The sequence below is a fragment of the Ambystoma mexicanum genome, chromosome 7p (genome assembly GCF_040938575.1).
Source record: "Ambystoma mexicanum isolate Mex_15411 chromosome 7p, UKY_AmexF1_1, whole genome shotgun sequence".
NCBI classification, from domain to species: Eukaryota; Metazoa; Chordata; class Amphibia; order Caudata; family Ambystomatidae; genus Ambystoma; species Ambystoma mexicanum.
Window position 1 is genome coordinate 65,511,079 of NC_090939.1, and position 13,492 is coordinate 65,524,570.

The window sequence follows — 13,492 nt, forward strand, 5'->3', positions numbered from 1 at the left end:
CCAAACAACGAGTTGGGGGCAGATCTCTCTCTCTGCTGCAGGGTCCTCCCTCTGGAACAGCCTTCCTGCCTCCCTGAAACTAGAGGAGAACCATCTCCGGTTCTGGAAGCACCTCAAAATCTTCCTCTTTGCCTCCGCTTTCTCTCCCCCTCTCCCCTGCTAAACTTCTGAAACTGCACTGAATCTGCAACTGGGCCACTCACCGTTCTCGGTCCTTGGCCCAGCCACTCTCCCCTGCACTGCCTCCCTGGCACCCCCTGCACTGCGGGACTGTGTCTGTATCCCTACAGCCCCCCTTCCCAGCACTTGTCTGCAGTTATCTCGCACTTGCCACTAGCTGGCCCTTGTTATTTATCCTGTATGCTATTAACCATGTACTGCACTCTCCCCTCTCCACTTCCCCCTTGCACTTTCCCTTCCCCTCTACCCTTGCACTTGCGTGATCTGAATGACACCTGGCCTGGTAAGATCGTTGTCTGTCTCCCCTTGTTCCCCCCACCTCGTCACGCATTGAAACACTTGTGTATAGGCGCGTTACAAATGCCATATCATATCATACATATGTCAGCTGTAAGCACTTAACTCGGGGAGCTACCTTACTGCCTTGTTCAAAGTGAACCACAGAAAAACAGTCCTACCAGTTTTAAGCAAAGCTTCATTTCATGGGAGCAGAGATTGAAGAGGAGAGGGGGGAAAAGATGGCACACAAGAAATGCATGGACTGGGGCCATCACCTACCGAATAGCACTAATCTTGATAAGAAGTAGTGTATAAACCTTGAGCGCCCCCTACTGAACATAATACATAAAAGCGGCCTATAAAAGGAGTCAAATATGCTATGTTCCAGAGCAGCGGAGCAACACTAGACCAGTTTCCCCTATGCATGGACCAGCAGGAGCCAGGCAGTATTACAACAGAAGACTTTATTCATACAGATTAGCCGAACTGAAATATGTCTTTTGGGAAAAAAATTGAGCTAGTAAAACATTCATCTAATTAATGTAGCCGTGAAGTGGAAGAAGTTCAGGAGGGAATGCACCAGAGAGCCAGTCCAACAGCCCGACTGTTATAATCCGCCTTTATTTGTAAAAATGCAGACATAAAACCACATCTTTCGGTTTCCAAGGCGCGTACACATGTTAGCAGGCTCCGACTGGCACGCTCCAGAAATGGTGCAGGTTCCGCTGGCCGCTCTACATGAGGCTTCTCTCCTTGCTACGGGGCCAGGATTTTGGGACAAAGGCTGCAGTATAGAGAACGAGGAGGCTGCGCATGCGCACGTGGGTTTGTGTGAAATGACGCGACAGCCGACTAGTAGTATGATTCCTTTTCCACCCATCCTGCAAAAACAAGACACATTCTGTGAGAGACCGGCAATTACACACGTGGCAACATAAGCAGATGGCAATGGTTAGTATTCAACGACTCCAAGAAAAGATGGTAACGCCTGATCTACGACCCTCTTGCAAATATTCATCTTTGAGAGCACTCTACAACACACAGTTTGTTTCCCTACAAAGTTTAGGAAGCCATATGAACTACGTGTTGCATAATGCAAGGCTGTCAAGTGCCCCACCTCTCTGAGAAACTCAGCATCTCCGGGGGCCTACGATCCACCAGAAGTAAGGAAATGTGCAGACTTGAACTCTTGACAGTGAAGGAAGAAAAGAACCAAAAGACAGGCCTCCTCTGTCTATGCTCCAAGACTCTGGAACCTCCTCCCCATCAACATCAGACCTACCCCATCGCTCCTACAGTTCAGGAAACAGCTCAAGACCCTCCTATTCAAGGAATGGCTCCTCCCTAACAACTAGATCCAAGCCCCCTGCACTCCCCACCTCACCTGAGCCCCAGTGATGTGCTCCCCACTGTCTCCTCCCTCTGGTTGCTTGTAGATCCCTTGCTGCCATTTGCCTGCCCTTGCCCTCCCATGTTAGCTCCACACTCCCTTTTTCTCTGCTTCCCTCCCTGTGTCACCCCCCCCATGACTGCAAAGTGCGCTACTGCTTCCGGAAGCTAGGTCCGCGCTCAATAAATACCGTAACAATAGTAAAAATAACATTGGCAACCCCAACAGCTTTGGCTTTTTTATATGTAATAACTGGACAAAGAAGGGGGCAGAGAAAGCCCAGTGAGACACTGCGCTTGCAAAGTGCGTTAACACAGCAAAGGCAGCAGGTGGCTGAAGATTGTGGGTACATTGCCCAAGTACAACACAGGATTAACAGAATTAACACATGTTCCAGTCACACTGCGCCAATGAAAAAAGGATCAGAAACTGGTTAGATTGCAGAATTATTTAAGAGGAACGTATGCAGCCTGACACGTGTTTCGAGCAGTCCTGGCTCTTCCTCAGAGGCTGATCTTTGAGATAGGTCTGGTATAGTTGATCAATGACGATACAGGCCAAGTATCCTAATGATCTTATGGTTGTTATTGACTGTTTCAACTTAAATTCTTCGCAAATGCCGGTGGTCCCCACATGGGGATCAGTTTTGTACGTAGCAGACCACCAGTAATGCCCATTCCGCATTTGCGAAGAATTGAAGTTGAAACAGTGATAATGCAGTCTTTTTATGCAAGGAGGATTTAGAACTCATTTTCCCCTGGTTGTCTACACATTTTATGTTAAGATCTCCTAAGATCATTATGCAAGGATCGTTTAGTCGAACATGGGAATCATCAATTAACGTCTTTACACAATTAACAAAGCATTCACCCCAATCTTTGCAGAATTCCAATATAAGTTAAGTATTACTATTGTCTTCACAGTGCTGAAAGAAGACCTTAACCAATTAAGAATCAAAATTTGTACAAATGGATTTGGGTTTCTCAGTTCAGTCACCAATAGCCCAAGACCGGATGTTACTAATGTCATTAAGCCTGAACGGGGTCTACCGGAAAGACCTTTTTTGGCGGGATTCAAGAATACCATAAAACCATCACATATTGGTTTTGATCATATCCAGGTCTCTTGCAAGCATAACATGTCATTGCACTTGAGGCCCAATTCTTCCTTATTAAAAAAGTGAACAAATCCTTGAGTCCATTTCCTGCTTCTTTAGACGTTACTTGTCGCAGGATACTGCCAAACAGCCGGCCAGCCATGACTGATCTTGCTAGTTTACATTCCACTGTATTCTGAATTGTGCAGGTGAATCTAATAGCCTTTTCTGTGTCTGTTCTGCCGCTTCACCTCACAAATTGCCAAATGCTATAAAAATGAATAGATAAAAAAGGAAACGGAACACACCAAACTCCTATTTTCACCAAACTCGATCATCCTTTTTATGCACCATGACACGTAAACCTCTTCCCCCCTTTCCTGTGTTTCTTCAGGCACTGCAATATGTGATCTTCCCCATAAATGAGGGGTCTGTTTCCGTTGTACTATTTACTATTACTGCCTGAGGAAGAGGCCCAGATGGCCCGGAATGCTAGCGGATAAACTCATGAGCCAGCCTAAAGAAGGTAACATCTTAGAGTTCTCTCTTTTTTTTTTTTCAAAGGTTGAGGAAATGTTTTTCTTTCCTTGGAAAATGTTTTTCCTTCTCAGAGCTTGAGAAGCTTTGTTTTGGTCATGTTGAGGAGACATGGACCCTGACAGAAGAAATTACTCCCTTGCATTGAGCAGGACCTCTCTGGGTCCCCCCTCTGTTGGTCTCGACTCATTTGACCATTCCCTCTGATGCCTCCAAGAGTTCACATGCTGCTGCTCAAGAAGTAGACTGCTGCCACTGATGTATAAAAGTAGCCAAGCTTTCATCATGGTTCTTAGTTACATGAAATTAACTGAGCTGGTAAGACAAGATGTCCGCCAATGCAGACCACATCAGGCCCCTCCAGCACTCAACTGACACATGCACAGCACTCTGAACTAAACCAATGTCTGCTGGATTTAGACTAGACACTCCAATTTTTTAAAGTTCTGGCATTGTAGTTTTGCGTTTGCATTATAAATGCAAGGCTACAAGTCCCAAAATGCAAAAAGAAAGACAAGACTAGGGACTACACTAGACTGAAATGCGCATTGAACATGTTCACACACCGCGCAGCCACACTCCACATTTCATCACTCCACCATACAGCATCATACACTTCTAGCACTTGGCTGCCCACCCACATCCAACCTGCACGCCAAGTTAACATGTCCTTCTTCCCCACTCAGCAGGTAGTACATCTCCTCTCTCACGCGCTAGACTGGCAACCACACACACAGCCACACACACACGCTACCCCTCAACCCTTCATGCACAATACACACGGAAAACTAAATAGAGATTACAATATTTTATTTTGCAGCATAATCTTGACTTTCAAGCAGTTTCGCAAACATGGCTGAAAGCCTATTGGCCCTTCCTGACAATTACTCTATTATGGCCCCCACAGAAACTCTGGGAAAGGAGGAGTGACAATCATTTTCAAAAGTGATCTTTCTCTCACCATCTCTGTCCCGTGGCAGGAGCTTGCTGGCAGTGAATTACTCACGGTAGCACGCAAAATGAGCCAAAGTAGGACCCTGTCTACTAAGGTTGTCTATCGCCCACCATCATGTAAATCCTTTCTCAATCTGCATCCTTTGGAAATGGTCCTTTCATTTATGAAACCCAAATTCTCTGTGCTTCTATTAGGAGATGTAAATTTGCATTTTATCGAAGATAAAGACTCTCAGGTGTCAGGATTATTCACCACTCTCACTGATTTAGGTTTTTTTTTTCATGTGCACCCCCACGAATCATATTTGTGGACGCACATTAGATTGGATCCTATCATAGGATATCGGCCTACCAACCCCTCCGTCATTCCGGTAGACTGCTCTGACCATATGGCCATTCTCTTTGGATTACCAGAAATATCAGAGAATCTACGGAAGGGGGCTCTAAACGGGATATACCCTTTTGTGATAAACATAAGCTCATGGCTAGTTCTCTTGATGAAGCCTTCAGTTCTAAGGCAAATAATTTAGAGAGAGTTTCTAGTGAACCACTTTAACACTCAAGTTAGGGAATCACTGACTCAGTGGCGCTGTTAAAGACCAAACTGGTTAAAGCCAAACATTTGGGGGAAAAATGGTTCCCTCCCGAACGAACGTATCGCTCTCAAAAAGATTCTTAGTCAATTGCAGCATAGATAGAGAAGGGTGCCCAATTGTCTCCTTGACAAGAACCGTAAGCAAGCTAGAACGACATACAAACTAGCTATTACTAAAGCAAAACACATTTCTACGCTCACTCTATAGATATGGAAGATCATTATCAGAAAGAACTTTTTAAGATCTTAACAGTCTGAAAAATGCTGTATACTCCCTACCCCCTTCAAGGATGAGTAGCTCTATATCTTTTCCTGACATAATTCAGACATTTTTTCAAGACAAAAAATCTAAAGATAAGAGACTATATCAACTCTTGCCCTTCTATTTTAAATACCCCTCATGGGTGTTAAAATGTACAAGACGACATGGCTTTTATTTCTGATGAAACTCCCATTATAGACTCACTAGTGTTTGACTCGGCCTCTGACTTAGATATTAAGAATGTCCTTCCATCACTTACTCCTACAACGTGCCCAGAGCACCCCTGCCCGTCTTTCATCATTAAGGACTGCTCTGAGTCTCCTGAGCCTATTATCAGTCGTATTGTCACCTCACCTTTCTTGGAGATTGGTCGCTACTATACTTACACAGGCATGGGCAACACAGATCTTAAAGAAACCTTTGTTAGATCCCCATGATTGGGCTAGCTAATGCCTGATCACCATTCCTCTGTTTTTGCTTAGAATACTACATCGGTTTGCCGCTCTTCAACGTCAAACCCATTTGGAACCACATCAGCTGTGGTGGATCGCAAATCAGGGTTTCAACCTGGGAGGGGCACTGAGCCTGCATTGCTAGATGTCAAGGAGTCTCTTTTTCACATTATCGATCGCGGGCAAGTGGGCCTGTTGATGCTCCTCAACCTCTCAGCAGCATTTGACATCCTTGATCATACCTTATCGTGCCAGTACTTTCGCAATGTCGTTGGGACATCGAATGCCGCCGTTGAGTGGCCATCGTCATTTCTTAATAATCGCAAATCATTTGTCAAAGTTGGTCCACACAAACCTAAAGTAGAACAGGTGGAATTCAGGGATTCCTCCAGGGACTTGTATCGCTGTGTGATCTATTGGACAAACTGGGGACAGTTTTTCAGAATTATGCGGACGACACACAGTTGTTTTTTTTGCTTAGACCAAGATCCGGCCACCAACTGTACTCATATTCAGTCTATTCTTAAATGTGTTGAACGATAGATGATCCAAAATTGGCTTGGGCTTAACCGAAGCAAGATGGTCATTCTGTTGGTGGCGCTGCATGATCTATTGGACAAACTGGAACATTGCAAATAACTAAAAGGCAAACAAGATATGACTGTGGGCTGAGTATTTCATGTTGTGTCAGGCCCAGCCGCATATTCTTGTTTATATAGCGATTTCCATTTCGGGCTTGTGAACTTTGAATATTTGGTTCACTTCCTGCTGTCTATTCTGTTTCAGTTTTTCAGCAAAGCTCTGACATTTGCTTAGCCATGTACATTGCACCTGCTCTCTCGCCAGAGTGTTATCTCTGGGCCCAGGACAGTAGAGGGTCAGTCTGGTTCTGCTTCCCTTGTTAGAACCATTCTCCAACAGCTATCTCGAGAGCTTCCAATAGCTCACCGGCTGCCACGGAGTAGCTCTCCGGGTGCTTGAAGCAGTGCCACTCTCACTGCCAACCCGAGAGCCGCAGAGCAAGTGAAAAAGGTAAAATGTAAGAAAACTATAAAGTCTCAGAATTTAGATTCTTCAACTGAGAATGCATTGCAGGGAATGTCCTTTGATTGAACAGTTATCTCTCTAGCTTCACCAAGGACAGACTTGGCCAGTGGTAGATTGAAGTGTTAACACAGCGCAGGTGGCGACGTGCAGGTAGGAATTGCAATAGAAAGCACTCCGGGCTTGATTTACAAAGTGTTTTTCAATGGGATTGTGCCACTTTAAAATGCTTTTGTAAATCAGGCCCTCAATGTCAGGGACAAGGATGGGGTGGTAAGATGGAAACTGGAAAACAAGCGAAGTGTAGGTTTACAAGCAGCAATGGACCAGCTGCTTGTAAACATCCTTGTTTGAAAAAAGTGTCAGATGGGATAAAAAGGTGATTACTTAAAGCTTGTAATGCTTTGTAAGAACAAGGCTAGGTAAGCAAGAGCCCCTTAGGAAATGTTTTTAAGCACTTTTATAAGTTGGTTATTATCGGATTGAATACTTGTTTGATTGCGGTGATAAAATCAATATTTTCGTTGTTTATAAATTGCCCCAAAAAAGTATGCATTACAATTTCTGCATTTCGGGCCCGATTCATGGAAAAGTGTGCATGTATCCCGCAAAAGCCGTGTGACGAGAACAACACTGTGCGAAGAATAAAAAATGCACGCTCTGCGTATTCATGGAAATGTCTGCGCAAAATAACTGTATACGCAAGTCGCAGTCGGAACATCCCTGACACGCCCCCACACAAAGCGAAAACAGCCAGTACAGCTACCTTTACATGCTACCCCGGGTGAATACATGCACCCTTCACACTGTGCGTGGGGCCCCCTGCAAGCAGGCCTGCACCTCGAGGACCCTGTGGGGGGGTCCCCCGTGACTGTTACCAGAACCACAACATGCGTACGATTTATCGTAACTCAGGTAAAACTCGCTACATCTGTGTGTGAACCCAAGTAAACCATTCCTGCACCCCGCTACACTGTGTACGCACACCCCTAAGTCAGATCAGAACAACGGCTGCGTACACACATTCCTAAATCCGACACTCGATCTTATTCCTGCAAGGTGAATCCTATGAGCTAGTGTCTGTACGACTGCCTTGGGGTGGCAGATAATATGAGGGCTTTGCACGGCCATTTCCTCGCCGAGAGGTTGCATGTTCGGATCCATGAATACGTATCATTCCACATAATAGTGGGCGTGCGATGGACTGCCTGCGGCCCGTCCCTCCTAATGCCCACTTTTTGCCTTGTTCTTCCCCATTTTCCGTGTTCTGCCCCCTACCCTGCCCTCTGCGCAAGCCATGCCCACACTCTGCCTGGTGTCTCGAGCAAGGCACTGGGGCCCTCGCAGTGACCTGCCAAGCCTCCACGAAGTCCATGCAAAGTACGAAAAAGTGCTGCGCAGTCGATTCGATGAATCGCCAAACGAGAGTTTGCGTGCAGTTTGGCGTGCAAAGTCCCGATTTCCCCTTTCTTATGTCACTCCTTCCAATAAGCATAGAGGCAGTTTCTCAATCATCTCAAGAAATATTGACCCTATGCACAAAGGGCATCTGAATGTACGCTTCATAGATTTGCACATTCAAATGCCCTTTTCCACCTCCTTTGCGCACTGCCGCAAATAAGAGGGCATTTCTATGCATTGAAATCCCAAATTCATAAACAGGTGTGCATTGAAATGGATAGAAAACTAGTATCCAGCTGCTGTGCCACATGTATTTCTATTTCTCAAACAGGGATAGAAATGCTTTTTTGTGTGCATGTTACGATAATGGGCCCTTTAAGTGCCTGCCACTGTTAAATGTGCTACCAGCACTCACGTGGGTTCTAGGAACTTGTTGTACATTAGTGTCAGGAACACACTTCCGACACTAATCTATGCAAGGGGTCTGGCCATCTCTTGCGCTGCTGACCAGCCCCTCAGAAATGTGCAAGTGACCTGTGAAACAAAGATGACCTGTGCATTTCTGAGGCAGGCCCAAATTTAAGTGCACCCTCTGTCCATTTTTGATTGTCTGTAGTTTTTCAGAATCTGCCCCATAGTCTGAACTGTTTGTAAACTGAACCAAGCCATATTACTTTACAACCAAATCTCTTGCTTCAAACCAACTCTGTGATGTTCTTAGGCTTAGCGGCCCCGGGCAACAAATGTCACGTGTGTGCTGATCACTGGGACTCCCCCCTCCCTAACAGCAGTCAAAAAAATCCAGCACCCACTGTCACAGTCAATGAATGGTAATATCCTGGCTGCTTCCAATAAACTCTGGGATTTTCAAACAATAACCGATCCTAGTTTTGTTTTCTACTTTTCCCTCAAATAAATCCTATTCCAAACGCCTACCCCTCCCTTGTGGGCGGAGGCCACCTCCTGCATCTGCCTCCAAGGCTGAGAGGCCATGCGTGCCTTATTACCCCAGGAGGCCGAACTCACCCGCACCACCTGACGGCGGGTGACTCAGTGTTTATCTGAAGACGTTTAAGACAGTTGTGGCCGAAGGAAGGTCACAAAGTTATTTTTTACCAAAGTATAGGTCTCTTTTTACATGCAAAAAACGGTGTCTACCAAACCCGAACGTTTAGGCTGTAAAGTCATGCCGGGTAGTTTTGCCACTGATAAGGAAACACCGCCGCCACCACTTGCCCTTGTAGTGAGGGATGAGATTCTTTGCTGGGTATAGATCTCATTTGTTAGGAGCAGCTCTCATTAAGCTGCCAGTAGTTTTTATATTTTATCTCTGTTTCCTTGAAGGGGGTCACTTTCGGTTCCTCAATGTGTGCCAACGCTTCGCTGGAAGCCTAGTCTGCTGTGTCTGTTGGCCTTGCCCGGGCAGCTTTTCAGATTCTGTGTGTAATGAATCTGTACACCAGTGCCCCCTGCAATGTCCTGATGTGTATCTGTATTGTGGTCCTTGGTAGCAATGTCTCTCCTTCACCAAGGATGAGCCAGTGTCAGTATTTGCCCTAACACGGCGTGAGCTCAGCCTGTATAATTGCTTTGCTGGTGCCACGGTACAGTAAACGACTTCATGCCTGAAACCAGGGTCCACCAAATGCCAGGAAATGTGTGGGGGCACAGTGCTGTTTTCCTCGCCATGACCGGTCTGTCTGTGCCACTGGGCCCTCTGTCCACTAGTGCGGCACTCCACCTTCTCTCTACAAAGGGCGCAATAAGGCCTGGCTCAGCCTGTGATCACAGGCCACTGCATTACTTTGCTGTTTCCTAATCCCCCTGCGGGTCTTTAAGCTGACCAATAAGAAGAGCCGCCTCCTTATAGGTCAAGGTACAGATTTCCAAGTAGCCAATCCCGTGAAGCATGGACTGTCCCGCTGTAGTGCTGTATTCTAATTGGACAAGTGTACTTCACTTGGGAGGGGCTGCCTTAAGATGACGTGAGCTCATCCCCTAGCAGAATGATGAAGGGGAACTTCCTCCAGTAGACTCCACCCGCCACCCGCCTGCTCCTTTTTATGGACCAGCCAGTGAGTAGACCAGCAGCATGACTTTGCCCGTAAACCAATGTCTCAAGAGCCTCTGTGAAGTGAGCATGAACCCCACCTGTAAAATGGATGCCTGGAAGTTTGTAGAGTTCTGAGATTGGAGAATAAAAGCCTAGGATGTCTACTTGCCTGTGGCCTTCCCAACGTAGGTCACAGTGAGACATGGAGACCTCCCCAGTCACTTAGTCCTCTCCTCTCCATGTAAGACATAAGTGCTTTGCTGATGAAGTAGCCAGAGAGGTTAGTTGACGAGTGAAATGTAAAAACAATGTGGGACATCTTGTAATTAAGGAGAGCCAGATATCGTCTTCAGAATAAACGGCGTGTGATTGCGGAGAAGAAACCACATGCCAACGAAAAACTATGGATCCTTCAAAGGCAGAAAGAACATTTGCAACGCTTCCAGTACCATCAATGGCTATTAAAAAAAAAGGTTTCCTGGGATCTGGTATTTAATTCACAGATACCAAAGCCCTAAACTGTTTATGCTGAAGACTGGTTAAGACCGACTAAAGGCTCGAAGGCACATCCTCAAGCCTTATTCTACGCACCGTGCTCTGGCGATCTCACAATCCTTTCTAAGGATGCAAAGCCCCTCTGGGGAGGAGTGCAAGACCTAGGGCTGCTGCTCCACGAGATGATTTAGAAACAGCGATGTCACTGGTCTTTATGCAAAGCTTGGACCATCTCTAAAGGGGGAGGAAATGCACTTCGTCTTCTCTCCACTCACGGATCAGGAAGGTGTCCAATAAGAAACCGTGACCACTCCACATGCAAGGGTCACCACACTCAGACCAGTAAATGATAGAAGAGCTGTGGATCTGACAGTGACTCCCAAGGGCCGACTCTCCCTTGTGGAGCTATAGTGTTAAGGGCCGACTCTCCCTTGTGAAGATATAGTGTTAAGGGCCGACTCTCCCTTGTGGAGCTATAGTGTTAAGGGCCGACTCTCCCTTGTGGAGCTATAGTGTTAAGGGCCGACTCTCCAATGTGGAGCTATAGTGTTAAGGGCCGACTCTCCCATGTGGAGTTATAGTGTTAAGGGCCGACTCTCCAATGTGGAGATATAGTGTCAAGGGCCGACTCTCCAATGTGGAGCTATAGTGTTGAGGGCCGACTCTCCAATGTGGAGCCATAGTGTTAAGGGCCGACTCTCCCATGTGGAGTTATAGTGTTAAGGGCCGACTCTCCCATGTGGAGTTATAGTGTTAAGGGCCGACTCTCCCATGTGGAGTTATAGTGTTAAGGGCCGACTCTCCAATGTGGAGCTATAGTGTTAAGGGCCGACTCTCCCATGTGGAGTTATAGTGTTAAGGGCCGACTCTCCAATGTGAAGATATAGTGTTAAGGGCCGACTCTCCAATGTGGAGCTATAGTGTTAAGGGTCGACTCTCCAATGTGGAGCCATAGTGTTAAGGGCCGACTCTCCCATGTGGAGTTATAGTGTTAAGGGTCGACTCTCCATTGTGGAGCTATAGTGTCAAGGGCCGACTCTCCCTTGTGGAGCTATAGTGTAAAGGGCCGACTCTCCCTTGTGGAGCTATAGTGTAAAGGGCTGACTCTCCTTTGTGGAGCTATAGTGTCAAGGGCGGACTCTCCCTTGTGGAGATATAGTGTCAAGGGCGGACTCTCCATTGTGGAGCTATAGTGTTAAGGGCTGACTCTCCATTGTGGAGCTATAGTGTTAAGGACGGACTCTCCGTTGTGGAGCTATTGTGTTAAGGGCTGATTCTCCTTTGTGGAGCTATAGTGTCAAGGGCGGACTCTCCTTTGTGGAGCTATAGTGTTAAGGGCCGACTCTCCCTTGTGGAGCTATAGTGTTAAGGGCCAACTCTCTGTTGTGGAGCTATAGTGTCAAGGGCGGACTCTCCCTTGTGGAGCTATTGTGTTAAGGGCGGACTCTCCCTTGTGGAGCTATAGTGTCAAGGGCGGACTCTCCCTTGTGGAGATATAGTGTCAAGGGCGGACTCTCCATTGTGGAGCTATAGTGTTAAGGGCTGACTCTCCATTGTGGAGCTATAGTGTTAAGGACGGACTCTCCGTTGTGGAGCTATTGTGTTAAGGGCGGACTCTCCATTGTGGAGCTATAGTGTCAAGGGTGGACTCTCCATTGTGGAGCTATAGTGTTAAGGGCCGACTCTCCCTTGTGGAGCTATAGTGTTAAGGGCCGACTCTCTGTTGTGGAGCTATAGTGTCAAGGGCGGACTCTCCCTTGTGGAGCTATAGTGTTAAGGGCTGACTCTCCAGTGTGGAGATATAGTGTTGAGCTCCCATCGTATAGGGCATGACCTCTCGAGCTCTGTCGATCTGCCCCGTGGCCTTCATGCCTGCATGGTGGAAACTGTGCTCAATGACCCGCTTTGAAGACTCCATCACCACCTGGCAGAGGGGAGGAAGCAAGGCGGGTCTTGTTTCTTTATGGCACACCAGGCATTCGTGATCTCTGTGCAGATGGACGCCTCTTTTCCTTGGACACCTCGGAGAGGGGTTTCATTACCAAAATATCGTTTTCAGCTTCAGAAGTTCCCATTCTCCTTAGGCCTGGGCTCTTGCACAAAGAGGCTTCAACAGCGTTGCGAGAAGTCAGGGAGATGGGGCCTGACGGAGAGGAACCCGAGAGGGTAATCCCTACAGGATATTGGAGTACAGCTCCCACCAGGGAGATGTAAGGAGGCCTTAGTGAACTAAGAGTCTCTTGTGACCAATGCCACTGGTCATGGAGTCCAGCCCCCACCAGGGAGAATGGCCGAGATGTAAGGAGGCCTTGGTGAACTAAGAGTCTCTTGTGACCAATGCCACTGGTCATGGAGTCCAGCCCCCACCAGGGAGGATGGCCGAGGTGTAAGGAGACCTTGGTGAACTAAGAGTATCTTGTGACCAATGCCACTGGTCATCCTCAGCTTGCTGATCAATCCTGCAAGGCCATGAGCCCTTTATGCTTCAAAAGCACTACCCAGAAGTGCTGCTCCAAGTCGAACGGGAACCATTCTTGATGGCTAACCCGCTCTTTGGCGGAAGTGGGGTTCTATCCACTATTCTACTGATGAGCAACAAACATAACTTCACCGGATTCAAAAAGACCTTGCAAACCCATCTTTTCAAAGAAGCCTTCGAGGCTAAAAGATTGCACTGAATCAAGGCCTACAATAGCCTGCCGGGAGCGGTGGCCATATCCCCCGTTTATCGCCTTTTCACAGCCCGACTGCGAT

The 13,492-nt window shown here is 47.0% G+C and overlaps 1 protein-coding gene across 2 annotated transcripts in view; it reads right to left on the reverse strand.

The window, feature by feature from the left end:
• Positions 1–904: 904 nt before the first annotated feature.
• LOC138525693 (sodium/potassium-transporting ATPase subunit alpha-1-like) overlaps positions 905–13,492 on the reverse strand; it is a 245,607-nt gene continuing 233,019 nt past the window's right edge. For both annotated transcript variants that reach the window (XM_069635782.1, XM_069635783.1), the window contains one exon: positions 905–1,340. In XM_069635782.1, the coding sequence (XP_069491883.1) occupies positions 1,312–1,340 (29 nt within the window). In that variant the 3' untranslated portion in view covers positions 905–1,311. The remainder of the gene's footprint in view (positions 1,341–13,492) is intronic.